This window comes from Mustela lutreola, chromosome 2 (genome assembly GCF_030435805.1).
Source record: "Mustela lutreola isolate mMusLut2 chromosome 2, mMusLut2.pri, whole genome shotgun sequence".
Lineage (NCBI taxonomy): Eukaryota > Metazoa > Chordata > Mammalia > Carnivora > Mustelidae > Mustela > Mustela lutreola.
Genome location: NC_081291.1, coordinates 60,703,237 through 60,727,742, shown reverse-complemented (window position 1 = coordinate 60,727,742; position 24,506 = coordinate 60,703,237). Strand labels below are relative to the sequence as shown.

General features: G+C 40.3%; 1 protein-coding gene across 5 annotated transcripts; it reads right to left on the bottom strand.

Annotated features, from left to right (window-relative positions):
* Nucleotides 1-1,515: 1,515 nt before the first annotated feature.
* Nucleotides 1,516-14,393, bottom strand: ZNF660 (zinc finger protein 660). 5 transcript variants are annotated; one of them, XM_059161976.1, is made up of 4 exons: nucleotides 14,283-14,393; nucleotides 13,142-13,244; nucleotides 11,680-11,774; nucleotides 1,516-7,455 (listed from the first exon to the last, which is right to left on the bottom strand). In XM_059161976.1, exon 4 carries the CDS (start codon nucleotides 7,284-7,286, stop codon nucleotides 6,291-6,293), a length of 996 nt encoding a protein of 331 aa, XP_059017959.1. In that variant the 5' UTR covers nucleotides 7,287-7,455; nucleotides 11,680-11,774; nucleotides 13,142-13,244; nucleotides 14,283-14,393; the 3' UTR covers nucleotides 1,516-6,290. The 5 variants fall into 5 exon arrangements, with proteins under 5 accessions (XP_059017959.1, XP_059017960.1, XP_059017963.1 ...); XM_059161977.1 differs by having other exon boundaries at nucleotides 11,689-11,774; XM_059161980.1 differs by lacking the exon at nucleotides 11,680-11,774.
* Between the last annotated feature and the right edge of the window lie 10,113 nt (nucleotides 14,394-24,506).

The following is a 24,506-nucleotide window of genomic DNA, read 5'->3' as shown; positions in this document are numbered from 1 at the left end:
TCTCTGTGTAGTTCTCTCCTCCAGTTCTACCTTGTGAACACTTCCTGCCTCAGTCTCCTTGGATTCTCAGCTCTCTCTCTTCAACTCAAGAATTTCACCAGACTCCACTTGGTTCCTCCTCCCTATGCTACTGCCAGGGGGCTTTCTCAAGGCAATAAACTGGGACACATAAGGGCTCACTTCCTTTATTTCTATCAGATCCTTGTTTTTTTGTTGCTGGTATCAATGTATTAAAAATTCTTGATTCATATATTTTGTCTGGGACTTTTGTATGAGGCAGGGATCTAATTCTGGTCCCTCTAATTCTAATATGGCCAGAACAGGAAGTCTCTCCTTCAGTTTTATTCATGTCTAAATATTTTCTCATCTTCATTAAGTTTTCTTCAACCCATGAATTATTTAGAAATGTTGTGTTTAATTTCCAAATGTATGTGGGTTTTTTAGTTGATTTTTATTCTAACTGCATTATGATCAGTGTAGAGGACATTTTGTTGCACTGTCTCGATTTCCCTGGATTGTTCCCTTGCCTTCCACCCACTAGAGGGGCAGGCTGAAAGCCCTCAACTGTCAGTCCTCTCCAGAAACTATCCTCAGCTGAAGAAGTCGACCTAATCCAAGATTGTGGTTCCCTTTAAGGTAGTGTGATGGAACTTGTACTCAGTAATTGGTTGAGGAAGGGGTATAAAAGCCCAGACCTCACCTCTGGTCTACAGAATTCTGAAAGGCAGACTGGTCTGACCGAGTTTGAAGCAACTCAGATGACTTCTCCTGCTACTAATCTGGTGTTCTCCCTGCTCTATAGGTGTTTATCCCAAGAACACTCTCCAGTAAATTTGCTGCATGTTATCCTTTGTCTATGCATACTTCCTAAAAAGCTCAACCTAAAAACAATTAGATAATTCAGTATTTTAAAAATTTGTTGAAGTTTTAAATAACTACTCCATGAATACTTCCAAGTGTGCATATCTATTTTTGTATTACTTTATTGGTTTAGTGTTTCTCAAATTTAAACCCTAAATTACCATGAGGATTGACTCATGACTACTAATTATTAGCAAGACTTTTATTTTCCACTTAAAGCCCATGACAAATCTCACAAGCTTCCTTGATGTGCTCCTTTGCTCCTGGTTGATTTTTTTCTAAAGCATGCTTTCACTGAGGATATAGCTTATAACATCTGGGCTTCTTACAGAAATCTCACTTCAAATTCTCCACCTTTACAAGCTCACAGATTCAAATCCTGCCCTTGCAGCGAATAAAATCTATGTTCCTTGGTGACCAATATCACCAAACTACCTCACAGCACCCAAGATATCACCAGTGACTTATCTTGCTGGCTTCCACCTCCTCTTTATTTTAGGCTCTGTGCATTTATTTTATCTTCTCAAAAGCCCTTTAAAAGGATGTTTAAATTTTACCCAGAATTTCTAGGTTATTTTGTAGCCACAGGGCTTTAATTATCTAGTTTGCCATACTGTTTTATTATACCTCTTAAAGGCACGAATCTCTGCTCAGTTTTGTGATAAAACAAACACTGCAAATGTGACAGCATTTTATTTCATACTCTGTAAACTGGTTGCTAATTTGTCATGATTATACAAACTTCAGTATTTATCTCAGTAATTTTGTAATTTATAGATTCTTCTGAGGGAAAAATGGACAATTATCACAGTAGTCATGTAAAGAATCAAGGATCCCAATGAAAAATTTTCTTCAATTCCCACTGCAAAAGCATTGTTTTATATAGATTCCCAGACCCTGGTCCAGATTTGGTGGGCCTCAGAAGTTGATCTGTATGTGTGCTGTTACCTCTTGTGGTTCCCAGATTTGGAGTCCACTGGTCTTAGTTTCAGAGATACGTTACAGCTTTTATATGTCTACACAATCCCTGTGGTCAAACTGTGCCATGTGCATTTAAACGGTCAGTGGGAAGAGTGGGAACTAGTCAGGTCATTGTCTGTGTTGCCCAGAAAGGAGTCTGCCGTCTCTTTTATACCACTTACAAACCCACTTTCTGGAGCAGAAACAGACATCAGGGAACATGGCTGGTTTTATATAGCCATCTAAGGTCTACATAATAGTAAAGATTTGAAACACAGATGGGGCCAAAAAAAGGAGTTGGGACAATAATAGGCTGTACAAGTCCTTTAAGGAAATTACAAGACACTTTCTATTGGCTAAAAAGCTCCTGTTTATGTAGAAGTATGAAAATAACAAGCTGCATGTTGTGTTTAAATCAGAAATAAGCCAAATCAGCTCATTCCAAAAAACAGCTGCCTAAAGAAAAGCAAACTGAAGTGTTTCTTCCCACTCTGAACAAAGGAAGCAACAAGAAAAAAAATTCAGTGGTATTTCTAACAATAATAACAGATTTATTGGAGATACTATAACTATGTCCTGCAAAAACAGCTTTATAACATCAGGTGATTAAAGACAGTCTAGTTTCTGAAAACAATCGAACAATGCAAGCATACTATTTTATTCACTTATATTAAATGGAATTATTTATATTTAATGGAAAAATTTAAAAAAGGAAGTCTGTCACTGAGGTTACAGAACTGAAATCAAATTTAGTCTTATGGAATTTAAAGCCCTTTTTGGTTTTGATTTTCTTCTCAGTTCCAAGTAACAACTAATACGGTACATACCATCAATAAAAAGTATCTCTAAACCTAGGAAGACATTCTTCTCTCTATGCTTAATTCTTTGTCTTTCATATTTCTCTTTAATCAAGCTATATAAAATGAGATTTTATTTCACATTATCTCAACTAAAAGGAGGACATATATATCTCTATTCTACACAAGAGCAATTCTACATAACCAGGATGTCTATGGCTAAAAATATCACCTCTTTATATTCCTCCAGAATATTCAGGGCACTAAAGACATAAATGAGTAAGTGTGAGTGCACAGGAAGCCAGCAGATAACAAGAACAGTCCTGGGTAATACACAGTAATCCAGCGATGTATATTTCAAAAGAGCTGGGTTTTTGATGAGCTGGGTTGATGGAGAATAGAGAAAAAATAGCAGTAAAGACAGGAAAATGGGTTGAGGGAGACAAAAACTAACAAATGAGGTGCTGCAGAAGAAGCACTGCTATTAAGGAACAACCAGGTTTCCATTAGCACAGGATGCTGGAAAAAACACAAAGAGACCCTGAATCCAGGGTGCATCTTGAAAGGCCTAAAAGTATGGTAAGAACTGCATAATTAAACTCTGACTGAAGTCAACAGCTTTTGGTTTTGAAAGACCCCTGGAGGAAGGTGGATAATCAGTTCAAATTATAGTGCAGAATATTCGTCTGAAAGGGCATGGGGACCACTTACAGCATTTACTCTTGCAGCTCAAGACAGGTATCAGACTAGAAAATGGGTGAGGGTTTATTATCTTACCTTGCCTGGGGCAAGATATGTGAAGATCTGTATTCAGATTGCTGGGTTTGAGATGACACAGTATCCTTCCAAAGGTATTTACTCTTGAAGATCACAAAAATCTTTAAGATGAAAAAGAAAGCCTATTTGAAAGAATCTCAGATGCTATGAGACAGTGATAGGAAAGTATCTCAGAATACCTGCTTGGCAACATAGGAAATATCAACAACTCTGCTTGGTGATAATAAATGTTCAAAAAATAAACTCTGATAGTTATATAATAAGCCAACTGCCTGTTTTCTTAGTTTTGGCCACCAGTAGACATTAGTCATGGGGAGTTTCCACAGAGGTAATCAGCGGGTGAGGATGGCTGGCGAGACAAAAGGCATGGGATACTAATTACAAACACCTCCCTTAATTTTAAAAGGACACAAGACAAGGGAAAAATGGTGGAAGGACACTTAGTACTACAGTAATGTAACCCACTGCCACATGTGGGTTATCCTACCCTCATGTCCAACCACTCTTGGGGAAGTGCCTACCAAACAGTCCTATCCCTGAATGCAGCAAACCTTGTTTTGAGTAACTATACAAAGAGGGACTAACCTCTAGACCTTGTTTTGAATAACCATGCAAAGAGGGATTATAACATCCCAAAACTGAATATAAGCCACTATCCTATCAAAATAGGACAAAACCAAACCCTTTTCACACAATACCCTTTACAACCTTCTGCTTGTCTCCAATAACAGCAAGGAAGAAATATATAATTCTTAAAACTAAATTACAAGGTGCAGAGATAAGCCATAAATTAAACTCAGAGAAGACAGATAGCATCTTCCTTATGAAACTATGATCAAATGATTATCCAGATACAATTACCTTTCATTGAGGCGTCTACTCAGGAGAGTCCCAACTGATTTCCCACTCACATACAGAACTGTTATGGTGGGCAGAGGCACTTTGGTATCATGAAGGAAGCATGGACTTAAAACTCAGATTTGAGTTCAAATCCTGCCTCCAAGCACTAACTACTGAGTCACCTAACCTCAATGAGACTCAATTTTCTTGTACAAATGTTAAAAGATTGAATGGGATAAGAATAATCACCATGTGCATAAGACAAATGGCATTAGGCTTAAGAATTCACTATATATGAAGAAAGAGAGGTGACTGCATTTAAGAATGGGCAGATTCTAAGTGTTCCCCGTGGGATCTTGAGCTAAGGACTCAGAGTTTAAAACGCTGAAAATCGGTTAAGGCCTTCTCAAAGGCCCAGACATAAAGGCAGAGGAAGCTAGTGAGCGCCTGTAGCACTGACTGCACAGCATCCCTCCCTTCTCCCAAGAAACATTTCCTCAACGATATAAGGGAGAAGGCAAATAGATCAGAAAGCCTTAGCTCCTTTCCTCACTTCCTGACTCTGAAAGAGTTGTGAAGAGTAGAGTTCCCAGTTATGGCCAACATCTTACAACCGGGAGACTGCAAAAAACGAAATCCAATATGCTGAAAATTTTGGAATGAAGACCTAAGTTTGATGAATTGCTCAGTTGTCAAACCAAATTTGGGAATGCTTACCTCTAGACTTCCCCATAAGTAAACAATCAATGTTCTTAAGGTTTTAGCTACTAGTTCTTGATATTTTGCTCATTACACCTAAAAATGTCCTAAATGCTACCTTAGGTAAAACTTTTCCTAAGAGTTTAGAAACACTGCTCTGATGTCCCACAGTTGAGCTATTTTCATTTATTATATGCCAGTCTTATCAAATAATACATGAATTATCTCATTAAATCCTCACAACCCTGTGAAGTAGGTAGTTATTCCCTTTTGCAGATAAGTCTAAGGCTCAATGCAGTTAAGTGACTTGTCCATAATTGACAAGCTAGTGCGTGGCAGATCTGGGATCAGAATACATACTCTGATCCCAAAGTCCGAAATTTAAGATACCAAATTATAGATGAGAAGTCAGAGTCTTCCCCTCGTTTTAGATTATGCTGAGTGCATCTTTACAGGCTATGTACCTGCAATTGTTTCAATTTCATAAGGGGTTATTTTTTCTGGTTTTGTAAATATATATCGAAAATATGAAGTCTCTATTACCTGCAGATCTCACAACCGTGGGAGAGGAGAATGTGGTAAATTTTTGTTGTTCTTTTAGCCTAAGAGTTTAAAAATGTCAGCTTATTTTAAAACAGCAAAAGACCAACAACTGATGTTTATTATTTAACAAACAGGAAACAGGCTCTTAAAGGAAGTGACTTGCTCATGCTTCCACCACTACCAAGTGCCAGTATTAGGGTGGAATCCCATGAGTTTAGGGCCCATGTTCTACATGCCTTTCATAACACTGATGAGTGAAAATGAACATGAAATTATTGTATTTAAAAAATACTGTACTTCTTTCCTGAATATAAAAGTAGTATATTCTTGTAGAAAATCTAAAAAGCATAGAAAAGTATAGAGAAAATAGAAATCGCCTATAATCCTACCACCCAACGATAATCACTGTTAACGTTTTGGTTTGGTATTATTTCATTCAAATTTTTCTCCTATAGGTACATGTTTTTAAAAAATTTGCATCAAAAAAAATTTTGGATCAAATTTGTTTTCTCTTTATCTTCCATTTTATACAAATAATTTTCCTCATGGCATTATTCTTTAAAAATGTTTATAACGGCTATAAAACCATCATGTAGATAGACCACCATTCATTTAAACCCTATGCTACTGAAAATCTAGTTCTCTTCCTTCAGTTATATATGATGCTAGTATGAATATCCCTCTGATCATCTTTGTCTGCTTCTGGTTACTTTCCCTGTATAGAGTCATAGAAATTTAATTAAGGTCAAGAATAATGAAAAATTGTTTTTCCAAAAAGTAGCAATTAGGCCTACTACCAACAATATATGTTATTTATGATGTTTCTTTCTCCTCATTATGTTTTCTCTGGTGTTGAAGAAGCTGTGAGCTGTAACGATAGGCTTTCCCACACTCACTACATTTAAAGGGCTTTTCCTTAGTGTGCGTTCTCAAATGTAGAATAACTTGAGAAGTCTGCCTGAAGGTTTTGCCACATTCATTACATTTATAAGGTTTTTCTCCAGTGTGAACTCTCTGATGATCAACAAGGTTTCGATTAGAAGTAAAAGCTTTCCCACATTCATTACATTTGTAAGGTTTCTCTCTACGGTGAAGTCTCTGATGTTCACTAAGGGTCTTCCTTAAAATGAAAGCTTTTCCACACTCATCACACTCATAAGGCTTCTCCCCTGTGTGAATTCTCCGATGGTCCATAATCTTTGTATTAGAAACACATGTTTTCCCACACTCCTTACATTTGTAAACTTTTTTTCCTTTGTGCATTCTTTGATGCTGAGTAAGGTTTGAACTACGGCTAAAGGCTTTCCCACACTCGATACAAGTGTAGGGCTTCTCCCCAGTGTGAACTCTATGATGTGAAATAAGACCTGAACTCCGACTAAAGGCTTTCCCACACTCCTTACATTCATAAGTTTTCTCCCCACTATGGATTCCCTGGTGCCGAATGAGGTGAGACTTACCACCGAAAGATTTCCCACATTCACTGCATGTGTAGGGCTTCAGTCCAGTGTGGATTCTCCGATGAACAACAAGGTTGGAGCTATGACTGAAGGCTTTTCCACATTCCTTACACTTATAGGGTTTCTCTCCTGTGTGGATTCTCTCATGTACTGTAAGATTTGCACTCTGACTAAAGGCTTTCCCACACTCAGTACATATATACTGTTTCTTTTCAGCCTGAATTCTCATATTCGTTGCAGGATCCAAGCACTCACTACCATCTTTTTCATATTCATGCTCACTCACTTCTGTAAGTGTTTTATTGTCTTTAACTATCTTATGCCTGAAGCTTCTCGTCTTTCTCCTCATTTTCTCTTGCTTGAAGCATCACAATGGCCTGTTGAATCTTCTCTTCCTCTTCAGAAGAGCTTTCTAAATTTTTACTTCCCTGGAAACACCTCTGTGTTTCTCTTCAAAGTGTAAGATTCTCACGTTTTTAGGAGTGATTTTGGGATCAACACCTCCTCAGTTCCACCATCTAACAGAAGAAACAGAAATTGCACTTGTCACCTATTCTCTATCCAAAGATCACAAGATGTGGTATACAGCAGAATTTCACACCACAGGGTCTCACTTATTCTCTATCCAAAGACCACAAGATGTAATACATCACAGGGTCTCACAAACAAGAGGAAATGTTCAAAGACAGGGGGAACTGATCAAAAATAAGATGAAAAAAAAAAAAAATGAGGGTAGACCCAGATGCCGAAGTAAATAAAGGCTTATGGAAAGACAAGAGGGGAACCCAAAAAGTCCAGCATCAGGGTAAGCAATGAGTAATATAAAATCCACCCTGTTTCCTCCTGTCTCACATCTACTCCCAGGATTAGAGCCATCAAACTCCTCATCTGGTCCCTAGAAAAACTTAACTTAGGGGCGCCTGGGTGGCTCAGTGGGTTAAGCCGCTGCCTTCGGCTCAGGTCATGATCTCAGGGCCCTGGGATCGAGTCCCGCATCGGGCTCTCTGCTCAGCAGGGAGCCTGCTTCCCTCTCTCTCTCTCTCTGCCTGCCTCTCCATCTACTTGTGATTTCTCTCTGTCAAATAAATAAATAAATAAATCTTTAAAAAAAAAAAAAAAAAAAAAAAAAAAAAAACTTAACTTAAAGATCCTTAGCTCAGTAGCTCTCCAAAACAGTTTGGCTTTTAGTTCTTGCTGACCTATTCCCCTAATACCAATGATATAATGGCTGGCACAAAATAGATGCTCAAGAATTGTTTCATAAACCAGCAACTGCAATTGTCTTAGGGTATGACTAAGATTTCATCTTTTGCTCTATGTCCAGGTATGAGGCCCGTTTACATCTCTGTTCTTAAGCCCTGTCTTAGTAAGGGGTAACACTGTTCTTCAAGTAACAGAGCCTATTGGAGCCTAATCATACAATAACCTACTTTCTAGGGACTACTCTGTAGCTGGATCCAGCTACATATGCTCATTCATTCTGTCTGCTTCTCACCAAGCTATCCCTCTGATGAACTATCACCCAATCTACTGTGCAAACGAGAAACGCTGAGTTGGGGAACAGGGCTAGCTAAAACATGGCAGGGTAAGGTCATGCTCTGATAAGACTTTGCGTGATACAAAGTATCTAACTTTGACAAAAGGGTGAAAGTAGACAGAACAACCAAAAGATGCTAATACATGAAACCGATGTCAGGAATGAGCAGGAACTTCTCAGTGAGTTTGACATAAAATACATAGGTAATATAGGTATGTAATATATGTCATATATGTATGTATATATATAGCAAAATGAGAGTCCTCTATAACAGTAAATATATAAACTTATCCACTTGTTCATCCATCTGTTCATTCATACCACAATTAATTATTTCTACTTTGGGGATATATAGGTAACTCTAGCATACCTCAAATCTGGAGGGGATTGGGGTCATAAAAGAAAACAGAAAAATGACTCCATGATACTAACACATAATTAATGTTCCTTTTACTATATTCCTCTTCAAACTTGTCCATACTTAGATTATATATGGTTGCAAGTATACAGTAGATATAATTTTGCATCCTACCATATGTAATTTTCCACATTGCTATTTAATCATAAGACCATTTTATGACTATATAATACACTACCAATTGAAGTCGTTATAATTTACCCACAATTTTGCTAGCATTCAACATTTTTGTTGCTCCCTGCTACTTAACCACTTCAATAATGCTATCATGATCACTTTACACAAAGTCTTCTTCCTACTGAAATATATTCTTAGGATAAAAGTTCCACAAAGGAATTATTGGGTCAGAGGGAATGAAATTGTTTTGCAGTTATGCCTACTGCTTTTCAAAAACGTTTGACCAGTTTCCACTGTCTCACAGCTTTTCAATAAGCTGAGTCACAATTTCTGGAGGAGGAGCATATCTAAGGGTGAGTGCTCAAGACCAGCAAGAAAGGAAGAGAACTTCCAAATGAGGTTACAGTTCATATTTCAGGAATATAGGTGCCATTGATGCTATACAGGGACACAAATATAAGAATCTGTGCTCAAAATATAAACAGGAGGCAAAGAAAACAGTGGGGAGGGGTGGATTCTTGCTAGATCCTGAAGTATACTCACAACTCATACTACCTCTCCTAATCAAAGAGGTGGAAACTCAGTGAGAAGCCAGGGGCCTGCAGAGCAGAGTGGAACAGTAAGTTAAGCCATTTCCAGAGTTTTCTGAGACAGTTGATGGTTCTTTCTTTTCCATTTGTAATCTTCTCTGAAACTCTTTTCTTTATACCTGTCTTAAAGCATAATTATTGAGCATTCTACTCTGTACACATTTCTTGTTTGGATTTAGCAGGGAAAATAATAAAAATAATAAAAAGTATTATTACAGAAAAGTAGAAAATAATTATTTGTGGTATGAATGAACAGATGGATGAACAGGTGGGTAAGTTTATGTATTTACTGTTACAGAGGTCTCTCATGTTGCTAGCAAATTATCTTCTGCTAACTTGTATTATATTTTAATTATTTTTATGGTATTTCTTATAAAAAGTTGGTCTATGACTTTAGAGGATCCACATAATTACTAGAACAAAATATTTTAGAGATTCAGAATGAGACAATACCTTGAAGCCAGCCCCAGCATGTCTCATTTCTAGACATGACTGATCTAAATCTTCTCAGCTAACTACTATAGTAACTATTCTGTTGTTAAAAGCTGCTATAGAAAAGATAAGTCTCATGGCTTTCAGGAAAAAGGTGTCTATGGAAACTGTTAATAGCCAGGTATTTACATGGCTCTGTCACAAAGCAATAAAGACCATTAGTGAATGTAAAAAAATAAATAAATAAAATAAAGCATGGTTACATACTGAATGTTTCCCCTTTCCCCCACCAAAACACACATTGAAGCTCTAACGCCCAATGTGACTATATTTAAAGATGTGACCTTTAAGGATGTAATTAAGGTTAAATGAGATCATAAGGGCTTGGTCTGATAAATTAGTGTGTCCTTATAAAAAGACGTGAGAGACCTCACTTTTGCTTCCACTCCTGCCTCCTTTCCCCTAAACAAACTAAGGAAGGCCATATGAGCAAAGAACAAGAAGGTGGCCATCTATTAGGCAGGAAGAGTTCTTGCCAGAAACTGAATTAGGTGGTCACCTTGATCTTGGACTTACAGGATCCAGAACTGTGAGAAAATGAATTTCTGTTGTTTACACTGCCCAGTCTGTGGAAGTTTGTTATAGCAAACTGAGCATACCAATACAAGCATGAAGTATCAAACCTACATTTAAGGAGCTTATAGTGGGGTTAATCATGAAAAATGAGGAGACCAAATTAAGATTTACAAAGTACCCAATCAAAAAGTAAATGGTATTAGGGAAGGGGGCAATTACTGGGGCCCAGAATACTTGGGGAAAGGTGTTTTAAGAAGGCAAACCTTTGGCTGAGTTCCAGAACATGAAGGAATGGTTTCCTCAAAAACAATCTTGTGAGGGAGGGGAAGATTTAAAAAAAAGAAAAAAGGGAAAAAAAAAAAAAAAAAGGAAGCTTGCACAGGGCCAGCGTACTCAGAAATAAGTGGGTGATTACACTATCACGTAGCTTCAGGATGGTGGGAATTTTGTCCATTTTGTTTACCTTTGTCTTCCCATAATCTAGCACAGTTCCAAGTACACAGTAGGCACCAAAAGAAAATTTTTTGAATGAACAGATGAAAGAATTAAGTTGCATGAAGTGATTGAGCCAGAACACTGAAATTATGGAGCACATATGGGTATAATTCAATGGTCAATGGGTAACAAGTATTAACCATCCTCATTATCTTCCCCCACTCTATATTCTTTTTTCTACTCTGCTGTTCTCCACTCTCACTTTCACTTGTCAAGAATACAGTTACCAGCATCATTCCAGCATCATTATTAATAGTGGTCCCCTTAACTCATGAAAATATTCCAATCTGGACAATAGATTTCATATCATCATACCTAAAAGTGGAATTAGGAAAATAACGCTTTAGGGTATACTATTGTATATTGACTATACTTCAATTAAATTTGTTTTCTTTAAAAAAAAAAAAAAAAGATTTAGGAAGATTAGCCCAGATAGATTAGAGGTGAAAAAAAAAAAATGGAGGAAGGGAAATGAGTTAAGAAGAAAACTTTAGGAATGCAGGATGGGGGACCATCAGAGGGTCTGCCACTCTCCAGGTGTCCGAAAACCTTGGGAGGTTGTATTCCTTCAACTCACCAGCATTACCTGCCTGTTTGGGTTTCTGTGAGCAGCAGTCACATGGCCCTTGGTTACTGATTAGCTGCAATACAGTGACGAATAAGAGGGAATACCTGAAAAATTCCAGACAGACAGATGAATAAAATATAAAAACTGAAATGAGAAAAAAAGATTTAAAAAGAACTGGGAGAAAATTATCAGGGGACTCCTTGATCTCAGGCACATAAAACAAAGCCTGACGTCATAACAAAAGCAGATGATCTGATAAGTCTTGCTTCCCTCTTAGTTCCCCCAGAATCACCTTGGGCTTCCTTATGGCACATCCTTGTGCATTTCTCTTTTTCCCTTCCTGCTCTTCTAACCAAAATCTGTCTCAGTGAGCTAACAGATTTGCATAACTTCCTTTGTACCCGCTGTCTTATTCTCAAATTTGCATTCCTGACATATTCTTCTTCTTCTCATCTAAAGCGTTTTCCTACATCTTCATCTTTCTTAGTGACATTACCATTGTTGATATTCAGAACTGGATCTGATAACCTTGAATTTCTTTCTTTCAGTCATCCTCCGTATCCACTCTAATACAAGTTTATGCTTTCCTGGAAATTCCTGGATTTCGTCATTCTTTTTCCTATCATTTGTTCATTCATTTCCCATTTGTTTGTTCATTCATTCAGCAAACACTTATTGGACACCTAGAGAGTGGCAGACCCTCTAATGGTCACCCATCCTGCATTCCTAAAGTTGTCTCCCAACTCATTCCCCTTCTTCCATGCTTTTTTTATTTCACCTCTAATTCATCTGACCAGAGAAATTTCTGTACTTAAAAAGAACACAGTAACAAATCTGTAATATAAACTAGGGCTGCCTTATACTAGAATTGGATGTATGTCTCTGTCACTTCTCCTCACAAGTACACATTAAGCTCTAAGCCCCTGAAAGCAAGGCCCATGGTGTTCATGGATGGAATTCCATAAAGTACCTAGTGCAAAGAAGGTTCAGTAAATGTTGTGTGATTTGAAATCTTAAACAAGTTCAAGGTTCTGATTTTATCTGGGTGTAGGGGTGATAAGAACTGCACCCTTCACACATGACTACCACCAACCCTTCTCCACTTGTTCATCCCTTTCGTACTTCATATTGCTGACTTAGTCTAAATACTCAGAGATTCTCAGAATGTCAGAGCTGGAAGGAATCACCCAGATCTCCCTGTCTTCTATCGAAGTGTGATGGGGAAACAAACTTAGAAGAAAACTGCAGCTCAAATTCAAGTCTCCTAACACCAAGATTTGAGTTCAACTATATTACCTTTCCTCTCATCCCTAAACTGTACTCCTCAAGGTCCAGAAGGCTCACTCCTACTCCTCTGGTTCTCTTGTCCTCAATAAATAGCCATACAGAAATGCTCCCTTTCAGCCAAGGTTCTTCTTCTAGTCAGAAGATTCCTGTCAAATTATAACTAATTTCACAGTATAGGTCTCACCTGGCCAGCAGAGCCTTAGTCCGAAGAATCTGCCCAGCACAAAAATCTTGCCTGATCTCTTCCTAGGGTTTGGTGAGGAAGTTCCTAAGGGGGTGTCCTATCGCTGTAAACAGAAGAGAGATTGCGTTCTTTGAGATCAACTCCAAGCAGACACTCAGGGCAGTATCCCACCCCTGGGTAACTTCCTTTCCTATAGAACTATGAAAAGCTAGGATGATCATTCCCATTCTGAAGATGGGGAAATGCAGCTCCCAGAGATTGAATGACATGCCAAAGGTAGTATGGCTGGTAAGAGGCAAATCTTCTGTATCTAAAGGTAATCCTCATTCCATCAAACTACAGCTGCTCCTTCTCACCTGTTCTGTTTGACATCTAAGTCTCCATATCCTTCTCTAACTGCAAAATGCATTCCACCTGCAATCCTGCTTTCCAGCCAAAGTTTGCAGCAGGGAGATGAGAAGGGAACTTTAAGTGTCTTTAGAGAGGAAAAATTAAGTCTCTAAAGGGAGGATGAAAAGTGAATGTTTTCTTATTTCTTTGTTTATTTTTAATGATTACCTAGTTCTTAGGATTACTAGCCCTCAAAATCTGTTTTGTGTTTTCAACCTCTCCAGATTTCCAGTCTCGGCTTCTAGCCCTTCAAGCTTGTTCCATTTCTTGCCTACCAGAAAACACCTTTGCTTTGTACACACTGTCACCCCCAGGACCTAGCAGTCAGTGGTAGGTGCTCAGTAAGTACTGAATGAATAAACGAGTAATCTCCTGCAAAACTCGGTTGCTCACTGGGAACACAACGGGGACTGGACTGGTATTCGATTCAAATTGGGGTTGTGGAGTCCGTGCAGCCTGGCTGGACTCTAGACCGCTATTGCCAGGGCGGCCTGCTGGCTAGGGACGGGGACGGCAAAATTGTATAACCACTGTCAGCCCTATCAGAGCGAGCTGCTACGCGGTGTGGGAGATGAGACCCCAGACAACGGGACAGAGCCGAACGAGGGGAGGGAGAGGCCCTCGACTACCCCTTGAGAGACCTCCTCCCCGTCGCCGCAGGGGCTGAGCTGAAGGAGGCCTGGGTCCCGGCCGGTGTCACCCACCCTCTCCCAGAACACTGACCGAACCCCAACGCCAGGCTGCCGCATACCTCTCGTCGAAAGCGCCAGACTCACATCTCGGAACACAGCGGAGACGGAACTGCGTCACTGACTCGCCACTAACTCTCAACTTGACCCCCGGGCCCTTCTAGGCATCTGGAGGTTTCGGAATCTCTGTGCCCTGGAGGGGGGGAGCATCCCCTCAGGAGTCTCTCAGCATCGCGGGAACCCTGGCCCCGCCTCCCGCAGAGTTTTTGCCCTGTCATTGGCTGGGAGGATGAAAGGGCTCAGAGAGTTCAGCCAATTGACTCCAGAGGACTCTCGAAGTGGTGGAGTCTGAGGAGGAGACCTGGTTAGGGCGGGAAGAGCAATCAATCAGCTTGGGGGACAGGCTGCCTTTCTCCATCTGAGAGACTCCCTGAAGTCACATTCCTTGCTCTAGCAAAGTCGTCTTCCCTTCCACGTGTGCCGCGCCTTTCAGCCGCAAAGCCAGAATCAGTTCCTATTTACCGGTAGCATATAAAATGGCACTGTGGGGTGCCTAGTACGCCACTCGTTTAGACACTGCTGATGAGGTAGTGAAGAAAATGAACTCGTAAGGCGTACTTTCAGGTCAGGGGATGCAATGATAAATAAATACATCTGGAGGAAGAGTGTTCCTAATAGAGGGAACATAAGGAGCAAAGTCCTTGAATCAGGAAGGAGGTGGAGGGCACATTTCACACCTTAAAGACCATAAGGGCTTTGGATGTGTCAGTAATAACACTGGAGGGTTATGGAACCGAAGAGTGACATGATGTTACTTTTTTCTTTTCTTGACACATATCTAAAGCTTATTAGCTATTAAACACAAAACTAGCCAAGAAACTTGTTCTACAAATTCTATGGATTTCTTGCTCATAGTCCCTGCTCATTCAGAAAAAAACCTAACCAAAACAAAACAAAAAAAAAAACGAAACAAAACAATTCTCACACACGGATGTTTCAATCGGTGACAAAACATTTTAAAAATTTGCTCTGGCTGCTCTGTTGAGAACAGTCTGAAGGTGGGTGAGAGTAGAAGCAGGGAGATTAAGAGGTCATTGCAGTATTCCAGATGAGAAATGATGCAGTATTCCAGCTTAGAAATAATGGACATGATGAGAAACAGTTCTACATATGCATTTGTTCCTAGAATAATGGCATTATTAGGTTAGGGACAGTGACTCTGACAGTAAAAGGAAAATACACATATCCACATTTCGACTCTCTTGAAACTTAACTATTGTTAAGTCTGTTGGCCAGAAGCCTTATAGGATAACATTGTCAATTCATACTTTTGTATGTTACATGTATAATGGCTCTCCAGCCAGGCTCTGACGTTGAGGTCAACTCCATAAATAACACTGTGTTTGGAGACACTACTGCCTCTCAAATCACATGCCCATGGGCTGGCCATGTCATCGTCCACTGTCTTAAGCTGAGGGCCCAGCACCATGGCCTACCTCTAAGGGGGTGTTTTCCTGGGTCTCTACTCCTAACAGTCCTATCGCTGTGGTGGACATAACAAGAAACAGCCTCACCAGTAGGATCCCTCATCTCTATCCCAGGCTTGTTAGACCAAAAACATCTGGGCCATTGACCATATTTTCCTTCATGGTTGGATCTGGTTCTTTGGGAGTTAAGAGACAAGTGCTCATCCTCAGTGAATAGCTCCCTTGAAATTGGTCAATGTCCATCTTCCTCTCAGGCTGGACCATGTGTGGGCCTTGTTTAGATAAGAAATGAAGACCTAGCCCTGACCTTTGTAATCCTGGAGCCAACTGAGTGACCACAGTAACAGCATTCCATCCCCATTTCCTCTCCTGCAATTTTTCCCAAAGGTGGGTGATTTAAGGCTGTGGTTCAATCCCTGTGGTCACAGTCCTCAAAGGACAGTTGATGGAAGTGCTCATGTCCCATTTGCCTCCAGACTTGGATGTGGCAGGACGCCTTCTGACTAAGTTTGTCCCCTCCCCTCTACCTATTTTCTACCCAGAACCCATGTGTCTTCTCTAGAACTTATCATAAAAACTTGTACCTGTTCCCCGCATAATTCTCATGTGCCTATGCTCTGTAAAACAAGTGTGGAAAAGCACTGATTTGGATAATGGGTGACATGGGGGCTGGAGCTGTTTCATATTTCCTATGGACCAGTTAACAGGGTAGAGAGAGCATCAAAGCTTGATGGCTAGAAGGACTGACAACTGCATATGACAATGTGTTTGGGGTTTAAGGATACAGCCCAGGATAACAGAGGTCCCAGGGTGGGTATACACAGGAAGATTCATCCGTGCCTATTGGAACTGTTGCTGCTCAAATACCTTTCTGACTGGAGCAGGCTGGACATTCCTACTGCACTCCATGCATTTCATCTTGTCTAACATAGTTATTTCTGTTTTAACTTTTTCTTTTATCATGTGAAGCAAATCATGTACATATGTATCTTACACAAGGAATATGGGCCTGGCTTTATAACTACTGATAACAAATCAGGATTTCATTCTATGATGTGACAAATCCCTGAGCAACTCCTGACAACCTATTTTTAAAAATCAGTGGAAGTAGCTCATTATATCTCCTCATTTTTCCAACAATAGGGTATGAAAGGGAGCTATTTGCAGAGGGAACAAGCTAAGGTTACTTGTTATTAGAAAGATTAACAGTCTTCCAGTTTGTGGTCTGATATATATAGAGCTTAGACATCATCACTCCTGTCATTGTAATAAGAGAAATGCTGAACAAGCTGAAAATAAATAATTCTTCAAAAATCAATCAAAGAACTGAGATCTCAAGGCAAACTGCCACCACAAAAACTGGAGAGACAGATGAATACAGAACACTCACAGCCTCAAAAGTATAAGAGTCTGCACGAGCCAGGATCTGGGCTGCAAATGTTCCCCAAGACTGAAAAATCTCTGGAGTTCCTGTGAGCATGGATGGAAGGTGAAAGTCTCCAGGAGAGGGATAATTCTGGTGGGGGTTTCCACACATCTATGATTTACCTTCAGTAGCCCCACCACATTGTCACGATGAAGGTCAAGGAAAAGTCGTTCAACTTCTGTGTGGAAGATTAGAGAAGCAACCATCTGGAACACACCCAGTACCCTCTGTTCTCCTGAAAAGATCCTTCCCTCAAGGAAAACTATGTTAGCAGAGCAAGCACTTTGGGTTTGACCACAGCATAGCTGACCCGGGGAAAGGAAAATACCCAAATCTAGATCCCTTCAGGTTTCTATGCAGAGGAAGGGACCCAACACTAGCTTCCTCTATTCTCTTAGCTAATGGGAACAAGAGTCTAAGAGGCACTTGTAAAGACCAAGTCTCAGGGACACACTTTCACTAAAACCCTAAGATCTAACCATACAACTACACAACACTTCCCCTACATTTCCACTATATTAATGTGGATCTGATATCAAAACATGATTTCAACTGAAAGAAGGTCAACTCTCAGATTTTACTAGAAAATTTATTTTTTACTTTACGAGAAAAAGTATCCAGGGAAACCCAAAGCAAACAGTAGAGACAAGCAACAAAAACCTCCCACAAAATACAAAGCACCTCAGAGGAATTTATGGCTTCAAATATTATGGCTCACCAAAAACACTGAGCATGGAGTAACTCCCAGAACATTAAAAAAACACACACAATTCACATTAAAGGAAGATTTACTTCAGTAGTTTTTACTCAATGCATCATGTCCAGATTTCCATCAAACATTACAAAGCATGTTAAATGGCAAAAACAACACAGTTCAAAGAAACAGAGCCCACAGCAGAACCAGACCGGGATATGACTGAGATTGGGGAATTATAAAACTGGGAATTTTAAACAAGCACACTTAATGTGCTAAAGCCTCCAACAGAAAAAGTGGACAGCATGCAAGATGTGATGGGCACTGTAAGCAGAGAGGTGGACTTGTGGGAAAGGATCAAAAGGTAATTGTAGAAGTAAAAATCATTGTAAAAAGAATTGGGGAATGCTTTTATTGAGCTCCTGTGTGACGTAAGTTCAGTGAGCTTGCAGACACAGCACCAGAACCTTCTCATACTAAATGATAACAGAAAAAATACTAATGAAAATAGAATAGGCAGGAACTGTAGGACAATGACAAAAGGTGTAAAATCAGTGAAAGTACTAAGAGAAGAAAACACAAGGCAGAGAATTAGAAGAAATATTTGAAATACTACATACATGAATCTCAGCTCCAAACATCTCAGAAAACACCAAGCAGGATGCATATCAAGTTATCAACCCCGTTGTTCTGACGAGTGTCAGAACATTAAGACAAGAAGAAAAACTTGAAGGCATGTTGGGGGGTTGGGAAAACTGCCCTGTGGTAAAACTGCTGTGAGAATCACATTTTTTTCCTCTTCAGCCAGAGCCAAAGAGAAGCAAAAACAGAGAAAAATGACATATCTCAAGTATTGAAAGAAAAACACTGTCAATTTGGAATTTTGTTTCCCTGAAAATCTCCTTCAAAAGTACATCAAAATCCTAGAGGAGAACACAGGCAGCAACCTCTTCTACTTGGCTGTAGCAACTTCTTGGTAGATACAGCTCCAAAGGCAAGGGGAACATAAGCAAAAATGAACTATTGGGACTTCATTAAGATAAAAAACTTTTGCACAGCAGAGGAAACAGTCAACAAAACTGAAAGGCAATCCATGAAATGGAAGAAGATACTTGCAAATGACAGCACAGATAAAGGGCTAGTATCCAAGATCCATAAGAACTTATCAGACTCAACACCCCAAAAAACCCCCCAAATAATCCAGTCAATAAATGGGCAGACAGACACTTCCCCAAAGAAGACTTACAAATGGCCACTAGATATGTGAGAAAATGCTCCATATCATTCAGCATTACAGAAATACAGATCAAAACCACAATGAGAGACCACCTCACACAGTCAGGATGGCTAAAATGAACAAGTCAGGAAAAGAACAGATGTTGGTGAGGATGTGGAGAAAGGGGGAGCCTTTTATACTGTTGGTGGGAATGCTACAACTCTAGACAACAGTATGGATGTTCCTCAAGAAATTAAAGATAGAACAACCCTATGACCCAGCAATTGAACTAGTAGGTATTTATTCCAAAGTTACAAAGTGATTCACAAAGGCATCTGCACCCTAATGTTTATAGCAACAATGTCCACAATGGCCAAATTGTGGAAAGAGCTGAAATGTCTGTTGACAGAGGTATTGATACAAAAGATGTGGTATACAATGGAATATTATTCAGGCATCAGAAAGGATGTAATCTTGCCATTTACACTGGCATGGATGGAACTGGAGGGTATTATGCTGAGCAAAATAAGTCAATGAGAGAAAAGTATTTTATCATATGGTTTCACTCATACAGAATGAATATAAGAAACAGCACAGAGGATCATAGGGGGAGGGAAAATGGAATGGGAAGAAATTAGAGAAGGAGACAAACTATTAGAGACTCTTAATTATGAGAGAGAGACTGAGGGTTCAGGAGGGGAGGTAGGTGGGGGATAGGATAACTGGGTGATGGGCATTAAGGAGGGCACATGATGTGATGAACACTGGGTGTTATATGCAAGAGATGAGTTATTGAACTATACATCTGAAACTAATGATGTACTATATGTTGGGTAATTAAATTCAAATTTTTAAAAAATGAAGATTAGATATTTTTTAAGAAAAATAAAGACTGTTTTTGTTTCCTGTGAGCCTGCCTTCAAGACATGTTTAAGTAACTTGTTTTGACAAGGAGAGAAACTTGGGTCTATTAAAAAAAAAAAAAGAAGAACTTTAGAGAAGGAATAAATGAAGGTTAAACAAAATGTTTTTACCTGTTTTTCTCTTAATTTTTGTATAGTTTCAGAGTTAGACCCATGTCATTGCAAATGGGAAGATTTCATTCTTTTTGATAGCTGAGTAATATTCATTCAATATTCAGTACACACACACACACACACACACTCTCTCTCTCTCTCTCTCCCCACATCTTTTTTTTAAAATTTATTTCTTTTTTTTAGCATAACAGTATTCATTGTTTTTGCATCACACCTGGTGCTCCATGCAATCTGTGCCCTCTCTAATACCCACCACCTGGTACCCCAGCCTCCCACTCTCGCCCCTTCAAAATCCTCAGATTGTTTTTCAGAGTCCATAGTCTCTCATGGTTCACCTCCCCTTCCAATTTCCCTCAGCTCCCTTCTCCTCTCCATCTCCCCTTGTCCTCCATGCTATTTGTTATGCTCCACAAATAAGTGAAACCATATGATAATTGACACTCTCTGCTTGACATATTTCACTCAGCAGAATCTCTTCCAGTCTCATCCATGTTGCTACAAAAGTTGGGTATCCTTTCTGATGGATGCATAATACTCCATAGTGATTATGGACCACATCTTCCTTATCCATTCGTCCATTGAAGAGCATCTTGGTTCTTTCCACAGTTTGGCGACCATGGCCATTGCTGCTATAAACATTGGGGTACAGATGGCCCTTCTTTTCACGACATCTGTATCCTTGGGGTAAATACCCAGGAGTGCAATGGCAGGGTCATAGGGAAGTTCTATTTTTAATTTCTTGAGGAATCTCCACACTGTTCTCAAAGAGGCTGCACCAACTTGCATTCCCACCAACAGCGTAAGAGGGTTCCCCTTTCTCCACATCTTCTCCAACACATGTTGTTTCCTGTCTTGCTAATTTTGGCCATGCTAACTGGTGTAAGGTGGTATCTCAATGTGGTTTTCATTTGAATCTCCCTGATGGCTAGTGATAATGAACATTTTTTCATGTGTCTGGTAGCCATTTGTATGTCTTCATTGGAGAAGTGTCTGTTCATATCTTCTGCCCATTTTTTTATATGATTGTTTTGTGTGTGTTGAGTTTCAGGAGTTCTTAATAGATCCTGGATATCAACCTTTTGTCTGTACTGTCATTTGCAAATATCTTCTCCCATTCTGTGGGTTGCCTTTTGTTTTCTTGACTGTTTCCTTTGCTGTGCAGAAAGTTTTGATCTTGATGAAGTCCCAAAAGTTCATCTTCACTTTTGTTTCCTTTGCCTTTGGAGACATATCTTGAAAGAAGTTGCTGTGGCTGATATCGAAGAGGTTACTGCCTATAATCTCCTCTAGGGTTCTGATGGATTCCTTTCTCACGTTGAGGTCTTTTATCCATTTCGAGTTTATCTTTGCACACACCACATCTTTATCCATTCATCTCTTGATGGATATCTGGGCTCTTTCCATATTTTGGCTTTGTGGACACATTTGGATATTTTGGACACTGTTGCCATAAACACTGGCGTGCATGTGTCCCTTTGAATCACTATGTTTGTGTCCTTTGGAAAAATACCTAATAACACTATTACTGAGTGATAGGATACCCCTGTTTTTAACTTTTTGAGGAATCTCCATACTTTTTTCCAGAGTGACTACACCAGTTTGCATTTTTTCTTATTTTTCATTGATGAAATATACTACTTTTGTTCAAAATAATAATTGCAAAAATACAATGGTGACTATTAAGTCATGGGAAAGTGAAATGTATTCCATTATGGATGGAAGGCAAGAAATGGGGATCCTTTGTTTTAAGGTATCTGTATTAAATGTGGACAAATACAGTGTTATTTGAGAGTTAACTCAGGTTACCTCAATTTACATAAAAAACTTGAAGGAATCAATTAAAACAAGGTAATGTGGGAAAGCAGTAACCAGTATTCCTCAAAAGGAGAAAAAAGATGGAATTACATTGCATGCTTAATTAAAAGCAAAGAAGGCAAAAATAATTTTAAGAGTGAACGATAAGAAAGGAAAGAACAAGGATAATGGCTCATACGTGTAAAGTTTGGCAGGTGAGGTAAACACAACACCAGGCAAGGTAGGCACAAGGCAAGATTTATTAAAGGCATCTCCAACGAAGTTTCAGGGCTCAGGAGAAGGGGAGCCAGGAAGTCATGCTGGGAGAAGGTGGGCACCCTCAGGTGAGGTTCCTCGACTCTGGAAAGCAGAGTTGGGAAAGTCGCACTGGGAGGGAGTCGGCGGGGTTCTTTTATCCGGCCAAGGAAGGGCATGGGCTCACATCCATATATGGTAAGGTATTTGGTGATCGGAGGGTATGGGGTGGGGGCTCCATATACTCTTGTTTTCTGCATAGGGATCAGGTTACCTTTGGAGACAATACCTAGGCATACATTCTTTTGGCGGGGAGAGTCAAGGGTTTAGGAAGGGGGGAGGAAGGGGCTGGAAGATGGCAGCCCCAGCGGTCATTTCTGTTGTTCCTTCTGCATTCCCAATGCCACCGACCCAACAATATGTAATTACAAATATGTTAGTCATCATGCCAAATACATCAATAATCACTTTATTTATTTAGTTTAAAGAGAGAGTGTGTGTGTGCATAGGTGCATCTGAGAGAGGAGAGGGCCAGAGGAAGAGAATGTTCAAACAGACACCCCACTGAGCACTGCCCCTGACTTGTGGCTGGATCTCATGACCCATGAGATCATTATCTGATCTGAAATCAAAAGTAGTGTGCTCAAAACCCTGAGCCACCCAGGCACCTCAGTAATCATTTGAAATATGAACAATCTCTTTTTTAAGTCTCATTACAGCAATTAAAAGATGACCAGAACGAATTTTAAATACCTAAGAACCAGCTGTATGTTTTCTATTAAAATTATCAAAATACAATTAAGTTAAAGGGGGAGAAGACAAGACGGCAGAGAAGTAGGAGGCGCTGTTTCAACCTGTCCCCTAAAGTGAGCTGACTACCTACCAAAGAACTCTGATCACCCATGAAATCAGCCTGAGATTAGAATTTTACACTTCTGGATCTCTACAGGGGTAGAAGTGATGAAGTCCCAGAACCTAAGTCAGGTTCGGTGGGGTGAGGAGGTTCGGAGCCGACGACTAAAGAAAGAATTCTTAAGACGTCATTGGTGCAAAATGGTGGTTTATTAAAGCACGGGGACAGGACCCGTGGGCAGGAAGAGCTGCTGCCCCGGGTTGTGAGGGTGGGCATGTTATATACCCCACGGTTGGGGGAGGTGGTGAAGGAATGGGAGGTTTCAACAGAGTTCTTGAAAGACCCGCGGATCCCCTTACCCAAGAATCCAACACTGCCACTGGATGCAAACAGCAAGAGGTTTATTGTCACGCAGGTACCGGCGGGTGGTCGGCAGCTCCAGCTAACCGAGCACACCGACCGGAGTGAAGCAGGGTCTTTTATAGGAAGGTACAAACAAGTTTTGGGTGGGGCGCAATTGATTGGTGGACAGTTTGAACTTTTGAAAAAGGCATACTTGGAGTTTGCGGGTTGGCTCCAGGGACCCGCGCGCGCGAAGAGAGCGGCGGGGAGGGGGGAGTAAGCTGATTGGTTATGAGGGCCCGGGCGCGCGAAAGGAAAGGTGGGGAAGGGGAGCAAGAAGGGGGAAGGGAGGAGTGCCATCATGGCGTCTCTATTATTTCTATAAGCCACGCGGCTAAAGAAAGGTAAGAGAGCAATTCACACACAATTGATAACCTAATTTCATACCTGAAAGCCAGCGGTTTACAGAAAAGCAAACAAGCAGTTAGTTATCCTATCTATCTACTAGGGGAGGGGTCTATCTAAGAGGGGGGTCTTTCATTCTCACATGTTAGGGAGGGCCTACAAGGTGCCGGGGGGAAGTCTTTGCCCTTATGGCTTGATCAATGTCGTCTTTAGGTCAGGCACTAACATCAAGATAATGGGGGATTCTTGGTGGGGCATTATGATCCGGCTATCAGTTACATTCCTTTCTACCCCAGTCTCCTCCAGTTTATGGTGGGAGGGGGACATTAGGGCTTCAGGAACCAAGAGTTATTTGCCTCTGGAAATCTGTGCTATTGATAAGGTAACCTCCCTGTTCAGGTCTCTAGGACATCTTGTAGAGCAAGGGAGATTCCTGTTCTACAGGATTGCGATCCCTGCAAGTTAACTATTTATCGTTTTATGGCAGTCAGGGGTGCCTGAGGGATGCTACACATATGGAGGGGAGCAGGAGAAGAGGGGGTGCAAGGCGCCAGCTTTTGCTGTGTCCTCAGCCAGCCTCCTGCTCCCTCATCAGAAGACACCAGTGGACAGGTAAAGCAGAGTGGAAACATGGGACTGATATTGGAAGATAAACAAAAGGGGAAGGGAGCCACCAGAGTGACCCATTGGAAAGTAATACCCCAATACAAGAGTGCCCTGTGATTGGGGACCAGCATTAACTTGGAGTCTGCTTGAAAGCACTCAAAAAAAGCAAAA